At 37.3% G+C, this 26,961-nt stretch overlaps 2 protein-coding genes across 2 annotated transcripts; both read right to left on the minus strand.

The window, feature by feature from the left end:
- Positions 1 to 508: 508 nt before the first annotated feature.
- On the minus strand, positions 509 to 11,260 carry LOC134742205 (acyl-CoA-binding protein homolog). The gene is made up of 4 exons (XM_063675209.1): positions 11,172 to 11,260; positions 10,918 to 10,958; positions 5,502 to 5,619; positions 509 to 1,437 (listed from the first exon to the last, which is right to left on the minus strand). Exons 2-4 carry the CDS (start codon positions 10,930 to 10,932, stop codon positions 1,298 to 1,300), a joined length of 273 nt encoding a protein of 90 aa, XP_063531279.1. The 5' UTR covers positions 10,933 to 10,958; positions 11,172 to 11,260; the 3' UTR covers positions 509 to 1,297.
- Positions 11,261 to 13,163: 1,903 nt separating this feature from the next.
- LOC134742306 (acyl-CoA-binding protein-like) lies at positions 13,164 to 18,598 on the minus strand. Its single transcript, XM_063675356.1, has 3 exons — positions 18,584 to 18,598; positions 16,675 to 16,801; positions 13,164 to 13,349 (listed from the first exon to the last, which is right to left on the minus strand). The coding sequence occupies exons 1-3, from the start codon at positions 18,596 to 18,598 to the stop codon at positions 13,222 to 13,224; spliced, it is 270 nt and encodes an 89-aa protein (XP_063531426.1). The 3' UTR covers positions 13,164 to 13,221.
- Between the last annotated feature and the right edge of the window lie 8,363 nt (positions 18,599 to 26,961).

Here is a 26,961-nt window from a genome sequence, read left to right on the forward strand (position 1 = left end):
TCGTGGTTTTTTTTATTCCACATCCGTATATAAGTAGGTAAGTATTGAAACTGCAAAAATGAGCTTCGGTTTTAGACAAACTATTTTCAATCGATAAATATCGATTAGTTAAGTTTCATTTACTAGTTCCATATGGAAAATATTTGTATTAAGTAATCGGAAGTTCAGAATTTTTAGCAAATCTAAAGGGATTTCTATACTTATAAGAAGAAAACATACAGTGTAAAACTTCGATAATTTAAATTTCGACTGTGTGAATACCTTCATTATTCCTGTTTTTTTGTACTTATGTATCTGGGTTTTTAACACAAAAAGGCTATAAATACAACACAGCAATTCGTGTCTACTAAAAAAGACGGTTCGAGTGAATAAAAACTTATTTCTACTTTTGCGCCTTTCCTCTACTTTAGCCCAGACTACAAATTTCATAAGTAAAATAAAAAAATATAAATCAAATATTATCGATATCCCACGATCTTTAACTTATCGAAGCACTACTGTTTAAAAATAACAGTTCACAACTGATTTTATTTCACAGGCAATATAAAAAAGTATAACAAAACAATACCAACTCAAAACGAGCGTATCACACAATTATAATCACAATAAATATGTGATGCCATCTTACAATATTGTGATGTCCAACATCTTATACTAATTGTGCCTAAACCGAAATTATAAATAATTGACTCATGAGACGGGCGGCAGGAACTTTATATAACAAATTGATGGAAAGCAATTTTACCCATATTGATCTGTAGACTTTAACATGTTGTAAAGATGAGCTAAATAAGAGATAATATAAACTTAAGGGATGTTAGGTTGGTTATAACATCACTAGTCTTAGTTGTGTCGTATTTGGTGTTATCTGTGGCAACTCTCTTGCACCCATTACCCAAGATGGCGTCGCTGTACCATTGGCTGTGTTGTGCTCCCACAAATATTTAGTTATAATAAATATATAAAGTGCAGTTCGTTTTTCCTTTCACCATCATAACATAACACACATCTGATACTGAGTCGCTACGACCCAAATACTAGGGCGCTCCAAATGCTTGTAACTGGTAATAAGTTATTAGTCATGTTCATGTTCAGTCTCGAAAAACGTCAGCGTTGGTTATACCGAAGGGCATGCGTAAAAATTCATAATGACCTTTTATTGACTAAATGCACTTTTTCGCCCATTAGAGATTCGATGGAAGGATTCACTCTATAATGTTCTGATTTATGAATAATTCTGTCATATTACGCAATGCCCACACTGACAATGGTTCCGCTCGCCCAAACTGTTTTTTTTTTACTGGAGGCCGATGGAGGCGATGAGGCTCTCGACCTTGGCGATGTAGGCCTTCTGTGCGTCCTCCTTGGAGGTGCCCTTCTTCTTGGTCCACGCTTCGAACTTGGCCTTGCCCTTCAGGTCAAGTAAGCCGGGTTTGTCTGTAAAAAAAACATTCAGGGTCAGGAGGGGTAATAGAAACACTAGTAGGGAATCCTCCAAGTCGCATCACGCTAAGTTTTCATGTCAAGTATGGAGTTTGTCGGGATATGAATGCATTCTTACTGCCAAGTTTGTGCAATGTTAGCGTGGTCAGAGCAAGTTAAGTCTACAGATTCTCTTGCCCCACCTAATCTTAGTTTGTTGATAATCGTATCGTATTTTTTGCATAATCACCGAGATACTTAGCGCCACTTGCACCATTCCACTAATGGGGGGTTAACCGGTTAAACCTAGAATTACCATGGTTACCAGTACAATTTGACACTGGGTTAACCGCTTAACTCCGGGTTAGTGGGGTGGTGCAAGTGGCACTTATGCTGGCCATACACCATTCCTCCTATGGTCCAATCAGCATGACGCTACCGATTGGATCAGTTAGAACTGACCGTGTGGGAGTGGATTGGCATGACAATTATACTTGACGGCACAAACGAATTTCGATTCTTTTGGCTTCATACCGATTGGACCGCGTATTGGCGGTCGGCGATCGTCAGTTCAGTCAGATCAAGATTTATGTCGGTGCTCAAGGCACCGTGCACCGTGATCGATAGAGTCATGCCGATTGGAAGATAGGAATGATGGTGAATGGCTACCACAACTGAACGTCGCTGCCGATTGGACAATTTAAACTGATCTTGTTAAACAAGCCTGGAGCGTCATGCCGATTAGACGAGAAGGATGGTGTATGGCCACCATTATTGTATTGTACGCAATGGCAGCTATGCAGGGCCGGATCTAGGGTAGAGCGAGTGGAGCGGCCACTCTAGGCGCCGGATGGCAAGGGGGGCGCCAAAATGACAAATGAGAAAAAAAAAGTTTTAAAAGACGCTTGTGTGACGCGGGCCCAAAATAAGGTTCGTTTTGCTTTTGGGTAAAAAGCTTCAACGAAGGGCGCCAAAACCCGATTTCGCTCTACCCTGATCAAGGACTCGGGCCGGCACTACAGCTATGTGTACTTATTCAGGGTACAGTCTGGCAAAAAAGAGTAGAAATTAAAAAGTGGCAACACTGTCGTCCCGTTTTTCTTAGATCGATTTGAAGGGGACGACATTACAGTGTTGCCATTTTTTAATTTCTACTCTTTTTTGCCAGACACTAGACATGATAATATTTATTTAGGTGTATGCGTTTGAAGCTCGGTAACAATACAACGTATGTAAGTTAAGGGAACAATAAGTAAAACAATTATTAATAAATCATTAACGGTAAAATTGATCGCTTCAAACACAATTAACAATACAAGCTGTAGTTAATGTTAGTATACAAGTTTTAAAATACCTAAAATGTCATAAAAAACCTTTGCGCTACAATTTTTTCTCACCTTGTTAATATTTGCATAAAACTATGTTGCTAATATTAAATAATACATAAATTATGTGGTTTTTAAAACGAATGTCGTTTTTTTTTTTTCAAAATCGTGGCATTGAATTTAAATACCTATGTCAAGTTAACCTTGAAAAGTAAACTGGTTGTTTGACGTCAGAGAGGTTATTAGGGTCATAAAACCTCAAAATGATTTAAATTCTTAATTTTAGCATAGAGAAATATAAGTAAAGAAAGCGTGGTAACTCCATACTTCAGGTTTCTTACCGAAACGCGAGTTATTTCGTAGTCGACATCTAATGTGAAGTAGTGAATTTATCATTTATATCATTTGGCTTTCTTTTTGTCTGTTACCTTCCGTGATTCTCACCTGATGGTCTCATCGGAAGATCAGCGCTGGAAGTCGCCAGCAGCATGCTGAGATGGGACCATTTCGTGACACTTTATTTTCATGTTCTTTTAATGTATGTCTATTGTCTGTGTGTGTTTACGAATAAAGTATTCTATTCTATTCTATTTATCAGCATGCTACTTAACAAGTATCGCTATTGAAGAAAAATGTACTGCTAAAATAATTTACAACAAATATTACAAGCAGAATGAGTTGAAAATAGAGTTCTGGTTAATCCGATTATCATATTAGCTGATAATCAATCAATGAATCAATCACTTTCCGTTCGTCGCGACATCTTTTGTCGAGTAGCAGTACTGATAATTCCGCTACTTGACGCTAGATGTCGACTAAGAAAATAATAGTCTTTTTGGTAACTGATGTATGGAGTGAGCACTTTGATTTAAGAACCTATTTTAAGTTAAATATCTAGTAGCCAGGAGTAGAGGTAAAATAATCATAATAATTTTAGATTTTAATGATAAACTAACTATTTAATCACATGAAATAAAACTTTGAAAACGGATTATATCGCGTATATTGAATTTATAATACTACCCGACGTTTCGAACCCTATACAGCGTTCCTGGTCAACGGGTGACTGAAGAAAAGCTACAATGTGCAAAAATACCCACATACAAAAATTAATGAACCATAATAAACTATAAACTTTAAGGCTGGTTGTGCATGCAAAATCGGTTTATAATCGGTTTTTAATTATACTTAATTTTACGCCTTTTTTGATAAAAACGATCAGTTAAAGCTAATTCCACGATAAGAAAGTACAAATGCCATATACCTATGGATATCAATCGCAATCCATCACTGATTTATCATGATTGAAGTGTCATGTTTGCTATAAATAAAAATAACAAGAACATGTTGGCACAGCATGATGGCTAGAGCTATTAGAGACACTTCTAGAAAAGTAGACTAGCTAAATATTTTTACGCCACGCTAACAGTATATTCTAGTTACATTATTTCTATCCACGGTATGGCATCCTACTTTGGGGAATTTTATTATGTGGCTATCTTAATTTCGTGTGCGATCTCATAGCCTGTATATTTGTGGACATGGATAAAAGAGATTAGAGGATGAAAAAGGACAAAATGCAAAATAAAATTAACATCGTAGTCGGACAAGAAAACTTTTTTGTTTCCGACGGGGCACCCCCTTATTTTGTTACACTTATTATGCTGATAAAACACTAAGTTTTGTAACTTTATCTCAACTACAAAGGGCCACTTTGAATTTTTTTTGTTGTATAAAATCCAAAAAAAAATTTTTTTTTATGTATCTGTTTTCACACTTTTTGTACATGTGAGTTATGCGTTTTGAAGTAGAAAAACATGTTTATTTCAATTTTTTATAATATTTCAACGGTTTTGTTTCTTTATTTCACCTAAGACACATAAAAAATAAAAATAAAAATGTTTTTTTACTTTTGGTTCATTTATTTCTAAACGAGATTACACACATAACAGTAAACTATAAATAAACTTAAAAATAATTATATATACTACAAATAAACAAACTTTTTTACTTAATAACTTATAAATCCAAAGGCAAGGCTCAGTCCAAAGGCGCGCTGTACGAATCGTCGACGATCCCAAACTCACAAGCGGTATCGAACCTTTAAGTCTAAGGAGAGACTTCGCCTCCTTGTGTGTGTTCTACCGCTTGTACAATGGGCTGTGCTCTGAAGAATTGTTTGACATGATGCCAACGGCCGCTTTCTATCACCGCACCGCTCGCCATCGGCAGGGTGTTCATCCTCACACCCTAGCACCTAAATGGTCGCGTACTGTGCGGTTTAAGAGGAATTTCCTCCCGCGTACGCTTCGGCTGTGGAATGAGCTCCCTGCCGAGGTTTTCCCGAGGGGCTACAGTATGGGGTTCTTCAAAAAAGGAGTGTACAGGTTTTTAAAGGGTCGGCAACGCGCGTGTAATATCTCCGGTGTTGCAGGCGTTCATAGGCTACGGTAACTGCTTACCATCAGGCGGGCCGTATGCTTGATTGCCACCGACGTGGTATAAAAAAAAAATCACATTTTTAAATAATGTGAAAACCTACCTACTACCTACTTAAAAATTTCAAAGTGGTTGAGCACCTTCTTGTAGTTGAGAACGATACAAAACGGCGTGTTTTATCAACATAATAAGTGTAACAAAACAAGGGGGTGCCGATGTCGCTTCTTCTAGCTAGTTTGAATTTTTCCCATACAAACGTGAATCTAAGTTGGACTATGGGGAAACTTAATAACTAAATTAAATGTTGATACGTACTGGAAGGGTCGGAGTCTCCAACGGTCGCCTGTTTGAAGAGGGCGTACAGCTCCAGAAGGTCTGTGTCGCTGGGCAGAGACTTCAGCTTCTTAACATCACCGGCGGCCTTGTCGAATTGCTGGAAATAGACAAACATATTATCTTGATAAATTATTTAAAGACCAGGACCAAGGAACTAGAATCAAAATGCTAAGGTTGATAACACAACGTAATCGGATGTTGGGGAAGTTCAGCCTTTTCAAAATTAAATTCTCTACGTTGTAGGTGTCACCGTCATAGGGTTAGAGACTTATACAGCCCCTAAAGGTAAGGCCTGAGTGGACGCTCGAAGCGCAGTGTTCGGCGGGGCGTGCAGCGTGGCGGCGGGCTCACAAGTGAATTGAGCAGCGTGTACTAAGGCCGCTCCAATAAGTTTGCATTTGTTTAACATGCACGCCGCACGCCCCGCTCGCTGCACGCCCAACTCGAGCGTCTACTCATATTACAGTAAAGATTGAAAGACCCCAGAGGATGAACGTTTTGATTTTGAGATTTTGACCGATCGTTTGGGAAGTCCCGCGTTTTCTACCAGTAAACTCGCAGGTAAAGTACAATAAATAAACTCTGTCTTTCTCTATAATTGCCATTGATTACAATTGGGGTAGTTTAGTTAAGTCAAACATTTTTTTTTTATTGCGTTCTATCTATACCTGTGTCAATATCTGAGACCGTGTCCGTTAAATTAAAATATTCTTTCTTAAAATTGGTTCATAATATACATTAGCAAATTATTATATTAAATTTGGAACCTTTAATGGGTAAAGATAGGTATCTATACCTAAAATTTACTATGAATTCTGTCTTGTCTAGAATTCTAAAAATTCGAGAAAAATGATTTATCCCACGCGTTTTTGTAGAATTCTTACACAGTTAGCTTGCTTGTAGAAATCTAGTCAAGGACACTACATGTGGAATCTTCGAAAAACCAGTTGTTTAATGTGATCAAACCAGTTGAATTAAATGAAGCAAGTTTTGCTTTACGCTCGAACGAGTCCTGCCGAAAACCTTTCTCTGGCGAAATCTGAGAAAGCTGCACTGGCTAGATCTAGATTTATTAAGATTACGCTATATATAAAATATGCAATTATGCATGCATCATTATTAATGTATTCAGTTACATGTCATTCCATAACGGTACTCCTTTCTCCATTACTAATATTCAGAAGATGTAACAAAATTGTAACAGCATTATAATTTAAGTAACGTGTAATTAGGTACTTATATCTGCTTTGGAATTTGGAATGGATACGATGTCAAGACCATTACGTTTTTTAACCCTTTTTAGACGACTAATCCTATGAATCACATTTTTTCCTCCACAGATTCTCCTTTATATTTAGATATCTCCTTATTATATAAGATTATATTTAAGGCCACTCAAACAGGTTTCTAAAACGATGGCGAATTCCACTACACTGGCGTGCTCCAATGCCATGGTCGAATGGGATTTAATGTCGATACAAAAACCTCTAACGGAACAAAACAACGGACGTAACATGCGAATGCGACAGTGTATATAACAAGCCAGATAATATCTAAGGGAAGCGTTATATTTTCCAAAAATTTTAGGTCACTTAAGATTTTTTGGCTTTAAGTTTAAAATAGTATCTTGAGGACGGCCTAAATATAGTTCTGGTATGCTAAAAAGGCCAATTGCCTTTGCATGTGTTGAATATAAATTGATCATACGAGGGGGCTCGTTCACATACCTACACGACTCTAAATAACCTCCGGTCTGCCTAATACTTTGCATTAGTACTGACAGTATCATGCTATGGATCGCAGTTGCAGTTCGTATAGCGTTATTATTTGGGGAAGCTCTTGTGATATTATTGACGTGTTTTTTAGTTAACTCTGCAGCCCTAGCTGGGTCAAAGTCTCCAACCTTTATGAAAAATATACACAATATGCCTAGTAAAGTAACCTTCGGTCTGCCTAATACTTTGTAAACTTCATAATGACGTCATAAACGGAAATCAATCGTGTGTGCCTATTGCATTATTACTTTGATCATAATTTAGGCAGAGTAAACATCTTATATGGTTGCAAATTGGATTTTATTCTGTGTGTAACTAAATATTAAGTTGACATTAATAGTCAACAATGATTGTGATTGATTTATCTACCTAAATACTAAGACAATAACGAAACAAAAGATTATGACAGTTGATTGAATACGTGAATTTTCACTAGAGGACGATAATTGTATCATTCATTTGTCATTTATATTAGTTCCTCTATTAGTTATTGTGGTCACGTCAACTATACAGTCAGCAGAATGAAAAGTTAAGCGACGAAGTGTTCAAAATTATCTTGAAGCATCTTGTCATCTTAGCTTTTGCTGCTGACTCTATAGGTATAGTGCGTGCCACAAGATGGCCACTGGCCACACAGGGGCAAGCACTCATATGGATCTTTAGGCTCGAAGAAAAAATGATATACAGGTAATCGTAGACATTACAAACAAGTTTGAGGATTCTTTAAGTATTTCCCAATTTCGCTCACGACACGCTTATAAAATGTCTTATAAATCGACCATTTTTTCAGATCGTGGATTTTGGCCAACCAAATTGCTAAGTCATAACTGGTGCAAACCTTGACATCGGTTATAAAGAACATTGATTTATTATGGACAAAGGTTCGAGGTTGCACTCGAATCAGACAATGTAACCGCCACGTCATCGTAATTTGTGCAAAATGCTAATTTTATCGTCTATTGTCATTTATTTTATCAATAAGACGCTAGTGTCTAAGGGGCATTTAGAACAATCTAAGTTTGGCGCGAAAACATGTCATTAATTCTTGACCCTAACCCTGTCGCCCTGACTTGTTGGTTACGTTCGTCTGTTAGCCTTCCAGACTTTAATGGTTAGCTAGAGTTATCTTTAATTGCAGTCATGAGGAAACCGGACTAATCCCAATATCGCTTGGATTCAAATGGCAGTCGCAATAGTGCATGTGCCAATTTTTCGATTTAGATTGCTCTCTCTAGAAGCGGACTCCAGACTTTCGAACCGCGACAAATGCCGAAAAAACATGATATTTAGCTAAATGTTTAGTGTCAATTCGCTCGATGATGCTCGATTTCGTTTAATTTGCTCGACTAGCCAGTACATACCTTTAGATGCTAATACTATTACTTATTCTGTGCCTTTAGGTAAGGTAAGACAAATGCACATCCATCGACAATCGTCAAACGAAACGACGATTATTATATTCGCATCATTTTCGCATTTGCTACTCGTCTCTATCTCGACTATGTTCACAGTAATTAATCGCACAACATCAGACAACATAGACATAGTATATACAAGTAGTTATAGACGCGCCACCGAGCGACCGGGGGTAAGAGAAAGAATACCTATTCATATAAAATTTGGGCAGCATAGGATGCCACCCGGTCGGTGATAAGGACAAAGCATGGCACTATTTTCTCTTTCCTCTTATAGGAATCGCAATAAGACTATCTTTCTCTATCAAAGAGTGTCAGGCCATTGTCAGACAATAATTGCCATTTTTGCAGGCATTAACGTCCTTCATAAAGAACAATGGGCTCGGAAATAAGTACTTAAAAAGGTAAGCACGACGTCACTGTAATTTATTCATAAAGACTAAACTTGATCTTTCGACCCGTTTGTATTTGTTACAGGTGTATGATGGATGACTTATCCATGTGATAAAATAACCGTCACTTTTTAACGCGCGATTGAAATGAAAGTGACTAACACTGTCTTTATCACGCTGTCACGTAGACAACGACCATCTTATCGTCTAGCCATATGTCGTCCAAAAAAACCGGACAAGTGCGAGTCGGACTCGCCCACCGAGGGTTCCGTACTTTTTAGTATTTGTTGTTATAGCGGCAACAGAAATACATCATCTGTGAAAATTTCAACTGTCTAGCTATCACGGCTCATGAGACGGCGACGACGACGGCGGTGACAGACAGACGGACAGCGGAGTCTTAGTATGGTCCCGATTTTACCCTTTGGGTACGGAACCCTAAAAATGTACCTTGATGAGAGATGCTACGAAAAGTCACGTGACTATTTCCATGTCATCTTGACTAGGCCCCCTGGTGGCGGTTGAGTTATTTGGCTAAGACTTCTGTAGACTGTCTTCTCCGAGACCACGGGGACAACGCCGTCCTCGAAACGTCGGAGGTAAATTCAAAACTTATTTTACGCAATTAAGTCCCGTCGTTGTGAATAATAATGACTAAAAATCGTAAAAGTTTAAATCAGTGTTACGCGAACGTCCCATTAGTTTGTTTCTGTCAAACGACCCTCCACAGCGGCGTAGGTATAATATAATATCTGACGTGGCGTTTTGTCACAAATATCATATCATTCGATAAGTGATAATTAATGACTTTAATTAGGTAAATCCCGGTCAAGTGTGAGCCGTCGATATTTTTAATTAAAAAAAAGAAAAAAATATTTTAAATAGTTTTAATTTTTCAAATTCGTCAATTGAATAACCAATTAATAGCATTATGAAGTGAATCTATACTTTAGTTTTTTGTTGGCCTTAGGCAAAGCGTAAATACCTACCTATTACTAGATACACAAAACTTTAATAATTTCACTATAATACAATAGAATTTATTCAGTTATGTATGCTCATTACACAACCGGTACAAAAATTAATACATATTCATTATGGTTATTTTGTTTCATAAAGGTGTTTTTCCATTCAATCATATTTATATTTAACATGTTAATGTAATGCTAATTAGTCGTAAACTATACATCTTACGTCAAAAATGACAGTTACGTGTGGTTACGTAGGAAGTGGCGCCCTCAATAATTTTCTACAATTTCTGGTCGGACTATACGTGATCTGATCTCTATATTGTAGGTATATACACTTGAGTCGGACCACGCTAACTCTGCATGGCAATGAACAAATATGGCAATGTCATCATTGTAAAATTTCTATAAAAATATGACCTTTATAATCAAATGACACTCCCTTACTTTGTTCTAGTCAAGTCAGTGCATAATTAGCTTCGGCTAACTACCTATACTAGTTAATCGTTCGCATCGTTTTACAATAACTAACAATTTTACTAACTTTTTCAGATAATTAGCAAAATTGTGCTAAATAGCACAATTATTACAGTTGTTTTACAGCTCACCGAACCGGCTAATAAATATATGGGCGGCTGACGGCTATAATGGGTTCTTAGAAAAAAAAACATTTCGCAGAAAAATATCTAACTTGACCAATATTTGACACAGGAAACTAATAACCGGTTAATATACTTAGGTACTCATACAATTCTAAATAGGTATATATTCTATAACTTTAACACTGCGAATCTAAATACGGGTTTTAATGTAAAATACAAAGAAACTACACAAATAATACTCACCTCCTGGAGAGACATGGTGTGTGGTGCTGTTAGTAGGTTACCTGTAAAATACAAACATTCAAATTATCGAAAATGCAATATCATTAATTCAAAATGTGTCCAGTGAAATTAGGTGTTACGACCGACGAAATCGTCACAACTGAAAATACTGATAAACTTATTTAAACTTTCGTTTAGAGATAACTTTGGCATATATGCGGTACGCCTTCGCATATTATTATTTTTTCAACTTTTTAAAAAGTAGCGGCACTTACAGGTATGGAGAATGAAAGCGGGTGTTCCTCGCGGATACAACCAGTGGACTGAGGTAATGGAATGGAGCCGCGGCTGAACAAAACTTGTGCAGAGCTGCTTTGCTATCGGATTTTTGCGTCATAGCTTCGCGTAGCGTGTAATATTTTTGGTATCCTGAAGTTGAAATTAAAGGACCTTTAGTTCACATTGCTTTTGTTTTTGATGGATTCAGAGGATTCTGCTTTGCGAGCGAATTTTTTACTCGTTGTATTTACTAGTAGTTGTTTTGATTTTGAAATATGACAGTTACCACGGATGACAAGAAATTTTCGTCTCCTTTGGTTGGTGTGAATAAATATTATGTACCGAGAGCTGGTAGACATTTTTAATGAAAATATGTCTGATACTTCTATCGTTTATTTAATTACAGATTTTTTGGGGAAAAAAAATCTTTAAAACTATAAGGGTTGATTTAGCCCCACTACCCAGCAGCCAGGTCTACAGTACTGAGTTAGGGTATGATAGGACAATACATCCATCCATACTAATATTATAAATGCGAAAGTGTGTCTGTCTCCCGGGGAAGGACATAGAGTAGTTTTTATCCCAGGAGTCATCCTTTAAGGGGGTGAAAAGGGGGGTGGAAGTTTGTATGGGGAATCGATAAAAAACTGATTGGATAAAAAATAAGCTACCCAAATTACTAACTACATGCAGACGAAGTCGCGGGCAAAAGCTAGTACTATTATATCCATACTAGTACTATTATAAATGCGAAAGTGTGTCGGACTGTCTGTCTGTTAACTCTTCACGCTTAAACCACTGAACCGATTTTGTTGAAATTTGGTATAGGGGTACTTTGAGTCCCGGGGAAGGACATAGAATATGTTTTACCCCAGAAATCAACCCTAAAGGGGGTGCAAAGGGGGTGGGAATTTATATGGGTCCTAATAAAACCGATTTAGATGAAATTTTATAAGGAAATTGTCTTAACTGTTGGGAAGGGTGTAGAATAGTTTTTATAATTTATTTAGAAGTCATATCTTCTTCTTTTCTCTTCTCTTCTCTCCTATCCTTAAAATTAAAAAAATGCACTAAAACAAGGTATCCCCCGCGGCATGGTACAGTCGAGTTCATAAATATGTACCTATACGTTTCTTCACCTTAATCCATTGCAATACGGTGATAAAATAAATACATATTTATAAATTCGACTTTACCATCCGGTGTATTTAAAGTTACGGGCGGTTTTCTGAAACCATTTTCGTAACCGCTACACCGGTTGTTATGATACTTTGCATACTAATTCTAAATACCCTAATGCATATGTACATTTTGGCTTCGTCCAAGTAGGACACCCTGTATACCTGTAACTTTTTCGTCGATTCAGTATTATGGCCCCTCAACACGATGGCCCAGCGCTGGACCAGCGAGATGGCCATGCGATGGTCGAGAGCACGCACTATGGAATCGGCCACGTGTAGATGCGTACGCACCATCTCCGGCCCACTACCTTTGATGTGCGGACGAAAAACCGATACCGTGGCAGGCCTCCTTCACTCGCTGAAGGTCACGCGCTATATGCCTACCGCTGGGCGTATCGTCGACGATACAACCGACAGAGGGCCGCCGAACGCCCGCCTGAGTGCACGCGCCGCACGTTTTCCCCGCCTTCGCTTCGAAATGCCGAAACCACGTAATTATTGTGCAGTAGATGGGTGTAAAGGTCAAAAAACAAAGGAAAATTTGTTGTTTTTTTCATTTCCGAGAGACAAAGAAAGGTGAGTAGTATTTTAAATCTATCTTTATGAATTTTGTCACCATTTATTTCTTTGAACATAAGTAGGTAAATCGTAACGCCATAAGCCATCCGCCACCACTACACGCTGGGCCATCTTAATATCGTGTAGAGGAGCCATTACTTTAGGATTTCTTTCTAATGGCGGAGCCATGGAGGGTAGCGAGGCCTACACCTTACAGAGCGACTAGGAATGGGTTAGAAAAACTCGCTATAAAGTTGTTATTATTTTATTATTAACAAATCCTTAACAAATAAACTTAAACTAAGATTCAGGCGTATTTGCCCGCATATTTCTGGGCCAGGTCGATGTATTGCTTCTTGGCGTCATCGGCGGAGATGCCCTTGCGGCCGCTCCACGCCTTAAACTTGGCCTTCTCTACGATGCCGCTGGGCTCAGCTGGAAAAAAATTTTTCGTTAAAATCTATAGGACTGATTTATGAAGGTCCAAACTTTTGGTGGTTCATTGTTGGCCACCTCACCCTATCGTCAAATTGGGTAATTTTAGGACTTTCCTATGAATTAATGAAGACGATTGGAAGAAATTATCGAACACTATTCAAGATCCAAAGTACTGGTATATGACCTGGATATGTACATGTAACTATTTATAATTAAATAAATAAATATGAAAAAATCTTTTCTTTAAACCCGTACCAAGCAGAAGTAGTGGTAGAAGAGATTACAAAATGAGTGGATGCAATGCAATTGCTCATCTCAACAATCAACTTTTAATTATTTTATAATTGGCTTATTGTGTCTGACGCAATGATAATTATTACAGGAACAACTTCACAAGCACAAAGGTGACTAATAGAAAGATACGTGTACCAATGACTAATGTTGAGTGGCTATCAGTGAGCCACAATAGCCTATCACGATAGCCTATCAGGCTATCACGAGTAGGTTAGGTACACTAGGTACTTATAAAATTGATTAGTAACTTGTCGAGATAGAGACCTAGACAGGACTGTCCTTGAAAAACTAGGTATTATGGAAGGTAAAAAACAGTAAATAGGCGGCGCCACCATACACTGAAGTACCTAGACCATACACCTAGTATTTTATATAGATGTGCACCCGTGCGACCGTGAGGGACAGAACATACGCAATGCGACAAAATTAAAAACGCGTTTTAACATTCCTGACAACAGTGACAACATACCAGAAACAACCTACGTAATTTGGTCGGGTTATTTGCTGCCCCTCCCCCATTTCATCTCTACATTATTATACCTCTACGGTTCATGTGTGGTGTATGGTTATGTAGTCTCCTATATATTACAATACTCTTTGGTCTCAGAGCCTACCTAGCGCCACCGGAGAGATTAGGAACTATTATTTAAAGCTGAAAGCGGTCACTTTTGCAACAATTCTGCCATAAGAGACTGACATCCTTTCTATACCATTCATACTAAGTATTCTAGGAAATAGAAAATGTCTGCTGCATGGAGACTACCTATATATAAAGGAGCCAGATCTCTATGTATGAAAAGTGTCCATCAAAAACAGTAATTAGGCGGCGTCACCATACACCGAAATACTACCAAAAACAACCTACGTAATTTGGTCGGGTTATTTGTTGCCTTATATGGTGTATGTTACGTTCATGTCCCAGAGCCTAACTAGCGCCACCGGAGAGATTAGGAACTATTATTTAAAGCTGAAAGCGGTCACTTTTGCAACAATTCTGCCATAAGAGATTGGCATCCTTTCTATACCATCCATAGTCTGCTGATTCTCACTTATTCTGTCTAATGACAGTAATGACACTAATGAAACAAGTATATTATGTATGTTTTATGTTAACTTTCAGCCATGGCAGACGTTTTTATATTACTGGTCACGACATATAATAACAAACAACAATAAACATTAATGCAACAAATAACTATCTGTAGAAAAAATGTCCTTGTCGCACCGTCTCTTAATGATTTGTTTTTAGGGTTCCGTACCCAAAGGGTTTTTACCCTACGGGACCCAATTACTAAGACTCCGCTGTCCGTCTGTCCGTCTGTCTGTCTGTCACCAGGCTGTATCTCATGAACCGTGATAGCTAGACAGTTGAAATTTTCACAGATGATGTATTTCTGTTGCCGCTATAACAACAAATACTAAAAACAGAATAATATAAATATTTAAATTGGGCTCCTATACAACACGTGTTTTTTGCTGTTATTTTTTTCGTAATGGTACGGAACCCTTCGTGCGCGAGTACGACTCGCACTTGGCCGGTTATTTTTTACGCTTATAGGGATGGTTTTTTGTCTTTACTATAAATAAATACAGGTATAATAAAATCTTCGATATATGCCGTCAGATTTACGTTAGACGCTAAAAATTAAAACAAAACTTGTTTTTGTGACGTGACAAACTTGAATAATGTATATCGGCAAACGACGTTAGAATATTTTTCTCGAACGCAAAATAATAATATAATGACAAGAATAGAAGTCTGATGTGTGTGTAACAAATTTGTTTTAATACCTAAATATATGGGATGGGATGTATTATAAATTCAATATACGCGATATAATCCGTTTTCATAGTTTTATTTCATGAGTAACTATCGCGGTAACCGAAGACAATATTACCTAAATATATATTTGTTTTACAAGGGGGCAAAGTTGTTGTTTAACCTCTCGTGCTAATGTGGTTACCCGAGCAAGCGAATGATTCTTGAGAGTTGCGAGGGTTTCAAGGCACCAGAGAAACTAATTTTTCCACCGAGTGACACACTAGTAGATTGTGTTACAAGGGAGCAAAATGACATATTTACGGCGAAGCCGTACATTGAATCCTAAACGAAGCGAAGAATTCTATGATAGAATCCCGAGAGTAACGAGGGATTCTAAAGTAGAATCCTGAGCGTAGTGAGGGATTCAAGTGTGTTACGCCCAAGATGGAAATAATTTTGCTACCATGTGACACATACTGCTTTTCACATCGCCTATGAGGTAATTATGATGTTTAAAAATATTATTTAAGCTATAAAAATAATGTGCAATTTTTTTTTTAATAGTGGACACTAGAACAGAAAAGTGTTACTTTGATCCCTCCTAGCAGGGAAGAAAAGTGCCACTTTGATCCCTCCTAGCAGGGAAGAAAAACCCCTTTTTCGAATTGGTGATGTGAAAAAAATTTTTCACCACACCAACACAAAATGAATGCTATTAAATATTTATCATTCAAAACATAAGGAAACAACTCAAAATTTGCATTTGATTACTTTGCCCCACAAGTGGATAAAATGCAACTTTCTCATCAGTTTTCGAACAATCAAGAGAGCCTTTATATACCAGCTGGAGAGAGCGAGGTTCTCGGAGTCGGCGGGCTTGTTCTTGTGTTCCTGACGGATGTTTTGCGGATGACAGATACTTACGGATGTTGACGTCTCCGGCGATGTTCTGCTTATACAGGGAGTAGAGAGCGAGGTTCTCGGAGTCGGCGGGCTTGTGTGTTCCTGACGGATGTTTTACGGATGACAGATATATACGGATGTTGACGTCTCCGGCGATGGCCTGCTTATACAGGGAGTAGAGAGCGAGGTTCTCGGAGTCGGCGGGCTTGTGTGTTCCTGACGGATGTTTTACGGATGACAGATACTTACGGATGTTGACGTCTCCGGCGATGGCCTGCTTATACAGGGAGTAGAGAGCAAGGTTCTCGGAGTCGGCGGGCTTGTGCGTTCCTGACGGACGTTTTACGGATGACAGATACTTACGGATGTTGACGTCGCCGGCGATGGCCTGCTTATACAGGGAGTAAAGAGCGAGGTTCTCGGAGTCGGCGGGCTTGGTCTTCCAGTTCCTTACGGACTCGGCGACTTGTTTGAATTGCTGTAACGGAAATTATTAATGTTTATTAACCATCATCATCATCATCTAAGGCACTACAGCCGCGGGTGGGCCTTAGCCTGGTCAAGCAAATCTCTCCAGTCCGATCTATTTTGTGGCATTCCTTCTCCAACTTTTCACTCCTAAGGTCCTGGTGGTTTAATTAACTAATTTAAAAAAGCTAGGTTCTTAGATGAACTCTTTTTACAAGATGCGTATTGCGTATTTGTATCGATGCCTAGTCAAAGGTCCCACTTTGTCGCTTACCATATGGACGAGATTTGCTTGTATCTTTATGTGAATAACCTGTCAAAGCGTCTTTATGGCAAGCGAGAAAGTGGGACTTTTTTCTTGGAAACGACACATTTAATCTTATAGGTTTGTAAGCTATAATTAATTCAAAGTACAGTTAGACTATAAGTTCAATTTTATCAAACTTGGAAGCAAATACAGATTAACTGCTGGAAAGCTTTTCTTATTAAATGCATTTGGTTCTAAAAATCCGAATAATCGAATTGCCAGCGTCAGTATAGCATCACGCTGTCTGAATCAATAACATAAGTACAAGTGTAAAAAAATTAGTATCATGTATGCATTATAACGTTAGCATTTAATTTATTTCGCCTTATCACATAAGTACTTTATCAATAAATATTAATAAATCAATGATAAATTATCGATTACGTGGGTCAAACACAAAACTGTGTTCGCGTCTTTCCTGTAGACCCAAAAGTTTAGGGCTATAAAGGTAAATTTTCGTATTTAAATAATTTGATGTATGTACATATATATTTTTAAATCAAATTTATATAAAGAAAAGTACCCACTGTATGTAATTGCATGAATTCTACAGTATTTTAAATTGTATTTTTTCTTATTTTACTCGTAATTCATGTTAATTATAAGATGTAATCTGTTAATGTTAAGATGTGCCCGAGTTTGTTGCCGGTCCCATATTGGGACACCCCTCCACCAGTTTTTTTTATACTACGTCGGTGGCAAACAAGCATACGGCCCGCCTGATGTTAAGCAGTCTCCGTAGCCTATGTACGCCTGCAACTCCAGAGGAGTTACATGCGCGTTGCCGACCCTAACACTCCTCTCCCTCGAGCTCTGGCAACCTTACTCACCGGCAGGACCACAACACTATTAGTAGGGTCTAGTGTTATTTGGCTGAGGTTTTCTGTAAGGTGGAGGTACCTCCCCAGTTGGGCGCTGCCCAGTTGAGGGGGGATTTAAATCTTCGCGAGGCAGAGGTGTAGGGTTAGAGCCGGCGTTGCTTTATTTGACGTTTATCTCTATCTTTATCTTATCTTTAGCTTAAGTGTTGGAAGGGCTCAGTCGAAAGGTTAATCATAATGCTTAATTCAGATTCCATTATGCGCCGAGTGCGTGGGAGCTCCAACAGCATCCTGAGTCTGGTGGCAGACAGGCTAGATTGTCCGATAGCTGGACACTGGCATAGTCTGCATGTTAATATTTAAACTTAATTTTAGAGTTGACATTTAAATTTATTTTTGACTGCGCATAATGAATTACTATTAATTTTTAATATTAATTTTAGTATTATTTTTAATCAGAATTTAATCAATCTATTATTATTAGTACCATCAGTATCCATTATTATGATCAATCTATTAAATTTTAATGTCAAGATTTATTTATTATTAATTTTTAACATAATTTTATTTTAATTCTTATTATAATTGTAACTGTTGTCTTATTGTGTTATGCTTATTATGTATATGGACCAATGTTGTCTGCAATAAATGATAAATAAATAATATTAATAATTACCTCGTCTAGAGACATGGTGATTTAGTCGGTGAGATCTGTGAAGGAGAAGAAAAAATATTTTAGTGAAGTTCCTCTTGAATCACTCTATCTATTTAAAACAAACCGCATCAAAATCCGTTGCGTAGTTTTAAAGATCTAAGCATAAATAGGGACAGACATCCATCCAGACAGGAGGAAGCGATTTTGTTTTATACTATGTGGTGATACCACGTCGGTGGCAAACACGCATACGACCAGTACAGTGGTATGCGATACCGTGACCTTTAAACATGGGGGTCAACAATTCTGCTGTCAGAACTGACTGTCGAAAGATGGCGCTATAAAAGCTGTTTTGATGACAAATTAGCAATTTAGTTACTTTTATACAACCTTCTTACAACATATCAGTCGTAAGAAGGCGATCGAGAGATACCTTTATACAATTATCGAGTAAAAGCGATATGAGTTAGCACGTTTACTCGACAATTTTATGCGACAAAAAAGCGTTCAATGCTAAACAGTCGAGAGAGTTGCTTTTATACGGCTTTTTGATAACGAGAGATCTTTCATACGACTGTTTTTCGACTTAATAGTCGAAAGAGTGAAGCTTATTCGACATAATTTGCTAGTTGGGAAGTAATTATGGGAGTTGTTGATCCCTTAAAATTAAATTCAACCAAAATATAATCAATGAAAATTTACGGTAGTTGGTATTAAATAGCGATACCTTACCACGAAGTAACTAGTTAATAATCTGTGACCGTACCACAAGTTTGACACCGATATACTTTCAATACATCTCGCCCGGACTAATATGCCAGTAAGAGCGAGATGCATAGAAAGTAAGTTACGCACATGCTAGCGAATATAACAGTGTCACTGTCAGGTCAGTGGCATGTTAAGACTACTTCACTGTCAAAAGGCGATATGTAATTAAATATATAAGTCAAGGTAATGTAAACCTCACAGATACTATAAATGGTCAGTCATAGCCAAACTACAACTAGACTAATTGTTTAGAAAAGCGATGCGCCGATTTTCCCCCGAGCACCGCCTCAACCGTGACCATAGTGAAATTCCGTGGGGTCAACGAACTCATGTGCGGCATTTAGAGTTTTAAATCTGTTACTGATTTGATATTGATACTCTCTATCAAAGAGTGATTACTAGTAAAAGAGATGTAACGTGTAAGAAAAAACCGGCACAGTGCGAGTCGGACTTCCGCACTAAGGGTTCCGTACCATTTCGCAAAAAACGGCAAAAAATCACGTTTGTTGTATGGACCAACCATTATTTTATATTACTTACTAGCTTTTGCCCGCGACTTCGTTTGCGCGGACTTAGTAACAGCAGCTCAAGTAAGTATATCGCCTGGAAAAATTCTCATAGCAATCTAAATTTGAGCATATTATGCACACAAATTAGCAGGCACTTCGTTAATTATCTCAATTCCACCCCGCTTTTTACTTTCTTAAGGGATGATTCTCGGGATAAAAACTATCCTATGTCCTTCTCAGGGACTCAACCTATCTCTATGTCAAATTTCGTCTAAATCGGTTCAGCGGTTTAAGCGTGAAGAGGGAACACACAGACAGACAGACAGACTTTCGCATTTATAATATTAGTATGGATGAAAGCAAAAGATCAACAAATAAACAAACACAAGTCACAACTATATACATTCAAGAGGGGTTAAACAAAGATTCTTGAGCACTATTTAGTACTTACCGTGGGGATGGAGCTAGGTCGGAATCAACGTCGGCACTGACTGAAATCCGCGGGGGCTTCGTGTTAAATTTCCGCGTTTTCAGAACTTTTGCGATAGGGTTGACACTATCAAGAACGTTCGCTTTGATAAAAATCTACAAATAATTTATAAATGTTATTATTATTAAATTAAAAAAATACATATATATTTGGAATGTTCTGGAAATAGGGTGTAATCCCATTTGTCCCCGCTGGGCACAGATGGGAATAGCTGTTTTCATACAAATCATTCCCATTTAAGTCCCCACTCGTGTATGGCGGCGGTCACGTGGTGCGGGGACAAATTGGAATACACCGAAAATAGCTATCAGATTAGGTTAACATTATAGGGGCTTCACTACATACATAAAACAATAGTTATTTGTTATACAAGGGTGCAAAGTTGTATTTTACCCGCGAGTGTGGAATTGAAACACGAGCAAGCGAAAGGATTCTATAGATGAACCACGAGCGAAGCGAGTGGTTCTAAAATAGAATCCTGAGCGTAGCGAGTGTTTAAACACACGAGAAGTAAAATACATTTGCACCCGTGTGTAACACAAAACTTTTCCCCTCACTATAGCGAGGAAAGTGCAACATCCACAGGCGTTAGATCATCTTCATCAACTGGAATCACTCATTTTACGATATTATAACAAAAAACTCTGGAAATTCTTTACTTTTACGTGAGAAGTTTTTAAGTAAAAATTTGCTTGACAATGTTGACATTTCTGACGTATGAAATGTCAATGATGCGTTTTGAAATTGCATCGACTTAACATGTGCGTTCAGAATTATATAAAATAACATAATTATTAAAAAACAAACGTTTATTATGGAATTTTAAGGTTTATGACTTAAAATCATTAAATAAAGCTAAATCTGGTATTTTTTATTAAATACTCAAACCATTTATTTAATGATAATTAATATCGAACGAACCATTATTATGAGCGTTTTACGTTTTGTTATCTGTCAAGCTACTTAAACACGCTCCATCCAAGGTCAACTTACTATTACTTTCCCCACTAGTGGATAAAATGCGTTTTTCCCCGCTTATTTTAAAGGATAAAAGACGGCTTTCCGAGCTAGTGAGGGGAAAAGTCTCTTCCTGCTGTCTGTCTGTCTCTATGTATGCTTAGATCTTTAAAACTACGCAACGGATTTTGATGCGGTTTTTTTTAATAGATAGTGATTCAAGTGGAAGGTTTATATGTATAATACATCAGCATTGCACCCGTGCGAAGCCGGGGCGGGTCGCTAGTACTTAATACGTAGAAAATCTAGCTAAGCTACGGGCTCGAACACCAAAAATTATTATATCTATCTTTGAAAAGTCGAATAAGTGGTATAAAATATGTAGGTTTTCGCGACTTTTCTCGGTTTTGGCGCATAAAAATATGCTTAGTTTTACATAAGAAATAAATTTGTGTCGTGTTGCACCGTCCCACCTGTTGACCTTATAGGGGAGAATTATACATTACTCAAATATAAAACATTTTTTTTTCCAATTAAAAAAATATTAAAATTACACTCGACAACTTATACTTACATAGCATATTTATCATACAACCTTGTTTGGTTGCTTAGTTTATTTAAAAATATCTTGGGTTCGCTGGGCAATGTTAACCCCGTGGAACTATTTTAACCCGGTTTTACGATAGGCAAGTCAAAAAGGTCTACCTTGCCTTAGGATTTTTGTGACATCACTATATACTGCATTGTACTGTACCATGTATTCGGGTGAAATGACACTATTTGACATTTATTCCGATTTAATTATTCTCCATGGGTTTAATGAAATCAGGGCTCGGAACCGGTATTTTTTTTAAACCCCGAAATAGCCCAATATTTTGAATTTTTTTATGCTCATTACGTAGGACTGAATCATGTATTTAGGAAACAATTTTGCATTATTAAAACGTCCCATTAAAAATGAAATTATAAACAAAAGAACGAAAAAGAACGTATACCGGTATTTTTGTATGGAGCAAATACCGGTTTCCGACCCCTGAATGAAATCTTATTTACTGTTGCAATTTGTATGTCTATCTTTTTGTTTTTAGCAATTAATGCATGTTAGCCATTAAGTATTAATTATAATACCAATTAGCACGTAAAGTTTAGCTGTTAATGCTTATTGAATGAAAAATAAATAAATGAAATTTAAAGTAAAAACACGAAATAATTAAATGGGACAAATTTGCAAACTAACCAACCTATTAAATATGAATAAATTATAGTTTTTAATTATTCATATTTTTTGTTTCAAAATATATTATTTCTTATGTACCTACCTAATTACTAATCAATCAATCAATCATTTTTATTTCGTCATCACAGGTGTAAATACATTAGTACAGGTGATAGTGTTTTCATGCAGCGGCTATGATGTACCTTTTCGGTGTAAGTACGATATTTAAAATATAATTAAGATACCTACTTAAATTTAAATTTACATAGCATATGACGCGCGTACCAAAGAAAAAAATATGTACCTACTAGCTAAACTAAAAACATTTCTAAGTACTTGACAAGAAGTGGTAAGTCGTCTAGAACTCTACTCAAGGATAAAACAGCATATTTTTACTTATTTGTGTAAATTTCATCAATTTTTGTCTGAAAGTTTTAAGAAAAATATCAATAATGAAGACAGACGTACCCACGTTCCGGTTCCTCCAAAGTAGTCAACAGCAAATAGATAGTGACGATGACGGCCAAAGTGACCAAATATATTGTAACACATTAAATTTGTTACCATAGAAATAAGGATGTATGCCGATATATTTGGCCACTCGTCCATCACTATCTATTTGACGCTGATATGATGCATTTGAAAAATCCATATAAAATTTTCTGCCAACCCTATTTCGTCACCATCATAAAAATGTGCTATCTGTCAAAACTGCTTATCACTTCACCATAAATATTATTGTATCTTTAGTGCGCTTTACTTTACACATAATTTTTATCGGTACCAACGACAAATTATTATCTTGTATTTAATCTTTACCTATTTATTAGGAATAATTCCCAAAAAGGGGCCTTATAAGCAGCCATTTATAAAACGACCGACCATTGGGATTTGGCATATGATTACGATTCTAGCTAGGTATCAACTACCTTCTAAGAATGAATGTCTTCTGCGTAAAAAACTCCACTTTTTAATTATTAGTTTTAAAAAAGTAAGGACCAGGATGACTAAGTCAAGTCGTAAAATAGGCCGGGGTCTAAACTTTGAATTGTTGTGGACATCACATTATGTCCTACAGTAAATTTGTGTTTGGAATATAATAGAACATTATTTTGTGAATGTATGTGTAAAGTTTTGCCCAAAAAATACATGGAGATTTTACCAAAAAAAATTAAAAACAATTGTTTTTTAATGTTTACAAATTTTTACAGTAGAGATTTTAAATTCAAGGGGCATAACTAAATATTTTACACTGTAAGGAAAATAAGCACCACTTTTTTAGTGGTACATACGTCAAGAGTAATAAAAAGATGAGAGGGTCGAATGGATTTACCTGACTTTAAAGCTAAGCGACACAATTGCTTTTGCAAAAAGATATGGCTGATATGACACATTGCTGATAATTGTATGTTTCTAAGAATACCACATCATTAAATTTTATGATAAACACCTAAAAAAACACCTGCATTATTGATCTAACTTTTTTCGCAATATCGTAGTAAAGAACAATTGGCCCGACCTAATATTCAATTTCACTTCTTATCTGCAAAGCAATAAAGTCCATTGGGGTTTATTGATAAAAATATCCTCATATAATTTTATTATTCCTTTAAACGTAAGCCCTTTATCTCAGTGTTCTTATTCTTACAATCGTATATAGAACATATTTCTGACAACTTCAGTTGAGCTCTGATTGCAAATGCTTTGTCAGAGATCTAGAGTTCACCTTATCCTAGTTCCATAGCGTTAAATAATGCCAAACCGGCCTATCTCCTAAAGTTATCGCGTATCGGGCAAGCAGGTCACCTATATCACTTATTTGTCATGCACTTGAAATGCTATCAGTAGGGAAAATTTGCGAGTTTTGGCGAGCCACACCTCAAAGCACTTGTGCATTCCTGATAACACCTGTCAAGTCAAACAATGTTATTATAGACCATTATGGGGTTCCGCCAACACTTCGATAGACTTTATACCTACTTAAAACGTAAAAAGTGCCTTTATTATTTCTCAAAAACACTACATGACATTTTATCGCATTACAATAAAATTCAAGTAAATTTAAACTCATGCTAAATCAAAAGAAAACCTAAAACGAAACTAAATATAAAACACTTCCCCCAAATCACCCCCTTCCGGTATGGTCGCAAGAACCCATCGGCGTTACCCATCTGCACTGCTAGACTTAGGCCTACTGTCCACGGAAGCGTAGCTGCATAGACGCGTACTCGTCATTGTACGCTTGCTTGCAGCCTACATACAAAACCGCACAACTCTGTCGACGGAGCGGCAACGTTGCGTCAGCGACGCTGCATGCAAGCTTCACGCCGCTGGGCGTACTGCATGTCATACGCCGGGCTACATCGCAAGGAATAGCACGTTGAGTTTTTGTAAATAACGTCTTCGTCGTTGGACGACATTCTCACGAATGAAAGGAAATGTAGGCTACGATACGCTTACGCTACGCTTCGTGGACAACGTCTGTACGCCGGGCTGCATGGCAGCTGCACTGCGTATTCATGCAGCGTCTATGCAGCTACGCGTCGTGGACAGTAGGCCTTAAAATTCACCTACTTTGATAAAATTATATTATACCTACTACCTTACTTACTTCACTGACTCAGTGACCCAAAGAGGATTATGGCCTCCGACTCAAGAAAACGCCACAGAGGCATTCTACAAAAAGGTTTACTTTTTCAGGGGCATGACAGCTGTAGAGATTTATCTCGTATACCGTTGAATTTAAAGCTAATTTTTCATTTATAGTCCGGTGACCGACTGCATGATCATATCAGCTACCCCTACAAACTAGGTATTTTAATTTTATTTATCAGGTAGGGTTTCATGCAGTTGGCCATCGGATTATTATCAAACATTATCATGCCAACTACCAAAATGCTATCTTTATCATGACTGGCTTCTTCGCTTTATTATAAAAGTTATAAAAAAATTGCGTCACGTACCTGACACATTCCCGAAATGTCCCCACTGCGGTCTATTTAACGTTACTTTATGCCAGTTGGGTGCTCCGATGGCGGACAAGTGTTTTACGGTTTCTTCACTAGGAATATCCGATGGCTCCAGTCATCAGATCTTAAACATTTTCCACTCGACGAATTGCTGTCGACCATCTGGTATTAATTTATAACCTGTCGAAGAATCAACACTAGTGTACCGTAAACTGGTCGATATTTCCTGCCATGCCAAAGATTGGCTTGATAAAAAAGTATTATCTACCAGGCAGATTCAGGTCAGGCAATGTTTGGCATGGTAGGCAATGGTGAGCAAGTTTTCGGTATCATAAGTGTAATCCTTTAGAGAAAATTGTTATTAAATCACATCAGGTACACAAACTTTATGACATACTCTTATTCCAAAACATACTACACCAATAGGTACCTCGTCATGGGTAAAAATGTAAGGACGAAGCTCTGAAATAAAATTATTTAATAACATCTAATAGTGGTAGGCATGAGCAATACTTACCGACTTCATTATAGTTGCTTGAATTTAGTCAAGAAATTCAATTTTATTTTAATTAAGGCCCTTTCCTGACTTCGGTGTTGGAGTGCGACATCAGTATGTATACCTATTTTAGCAATGTGATCATGACGGATATTCTAAACTGCTCTATCAATGATTCTTGATTGTTCTTGACCATCAACCCTCTTATCGGACGCTACGCCATGTACCTCATATAGGCAACTGCTAGTTGACAATAGATGTCGCGACGAACGAAAACTAATGCTCAACGATTTTCAGCTAATATTACAACTGGATAAACCGGAACTCTATTTTCATCTCCTTCTGCTTGTAATATTAGTTGTAAATTGTTTTAGCAGTACAATTTTTGTCAGAATCGGCACTTGTGCCATCTGGTGGCAAGTAGCAGTACTGATAATTCCACTACTAGACGGCGGAGCTCCAAAGCAGACTATCCACCACATAATACTCGACTGCCCTAAGAGAAAGTTTATTGGCAACCATGAAGACTCGCTCGCTCCTAGTGAAGACGCGGCCCTAATGAGCCAAGACATTGGATATATGTTAAATCACATTTAAAATCGGGTCTATCGCGAATTTATTATGTTACCTTTATTTACCGACGTTTCGACTCAGGTTTCAGTTAGCCGCGACCACGACCAGTGAAACCTGTGTCGAAACGTCGCTAAATAAAGGTAACAAAATAAATTCGCGATAGACCCGATTTTAAATGTGATTTAATATGTGTTCAAAACGCGAAAGTTTTAAATGTTACATTAGATATAGTTATTTAATTCTTTATTATTTTGTAATTTTGAAGCGACTCGAATTTTGTTTTCCATACGATTAAATAAATAAATGATACAGGTACTCCTTGCACAATGCACCGAAGGATAATCATTTGCATAATCAGTTTTATTGACCTTAGGCCAGTAGAAGGTTGATATCGACATCCTTTTAAGTATACTATCGCGCC

Source organism: Cydia strobilella, chromosome 6, assembly GCF_947568885.1.
Source record: "Cydia strobilella chromosome 6, ilCydStro3.1, whole genome shotgun sequence".
Classification (NCBI taxonomy): Eukaryota; Metazoa; Arthropoda; class Insecta; order Lepidoptera; family Tortricidae; genus Cydia; species Cydia strobilella.

What these genes read in the sequence shown, in the direction of transcription:
- LOC134742205 (XM_063675209.1), bottom strand. An exon ending in TGGAGACTCCGACCCTTCCA is followed by an intron (nt 1,438 to 5,501) that starts GTACGTATCAAC and finishes TTTTTTTTACAG; the next exon opens with ACAAACCCGGCTTACTTGAC.
- LOC134742306 (XM_063675356.1), bottom strand. An exon ending in CGCCGGCGACGTCAACATCC is followed by an intron (nt 13,350 to 16,674) that starts GTAAGTATCTGT and finishes ATTTTTTTCCAG; the next exon opens with CTGAGCCCAGCGGCATCGTA.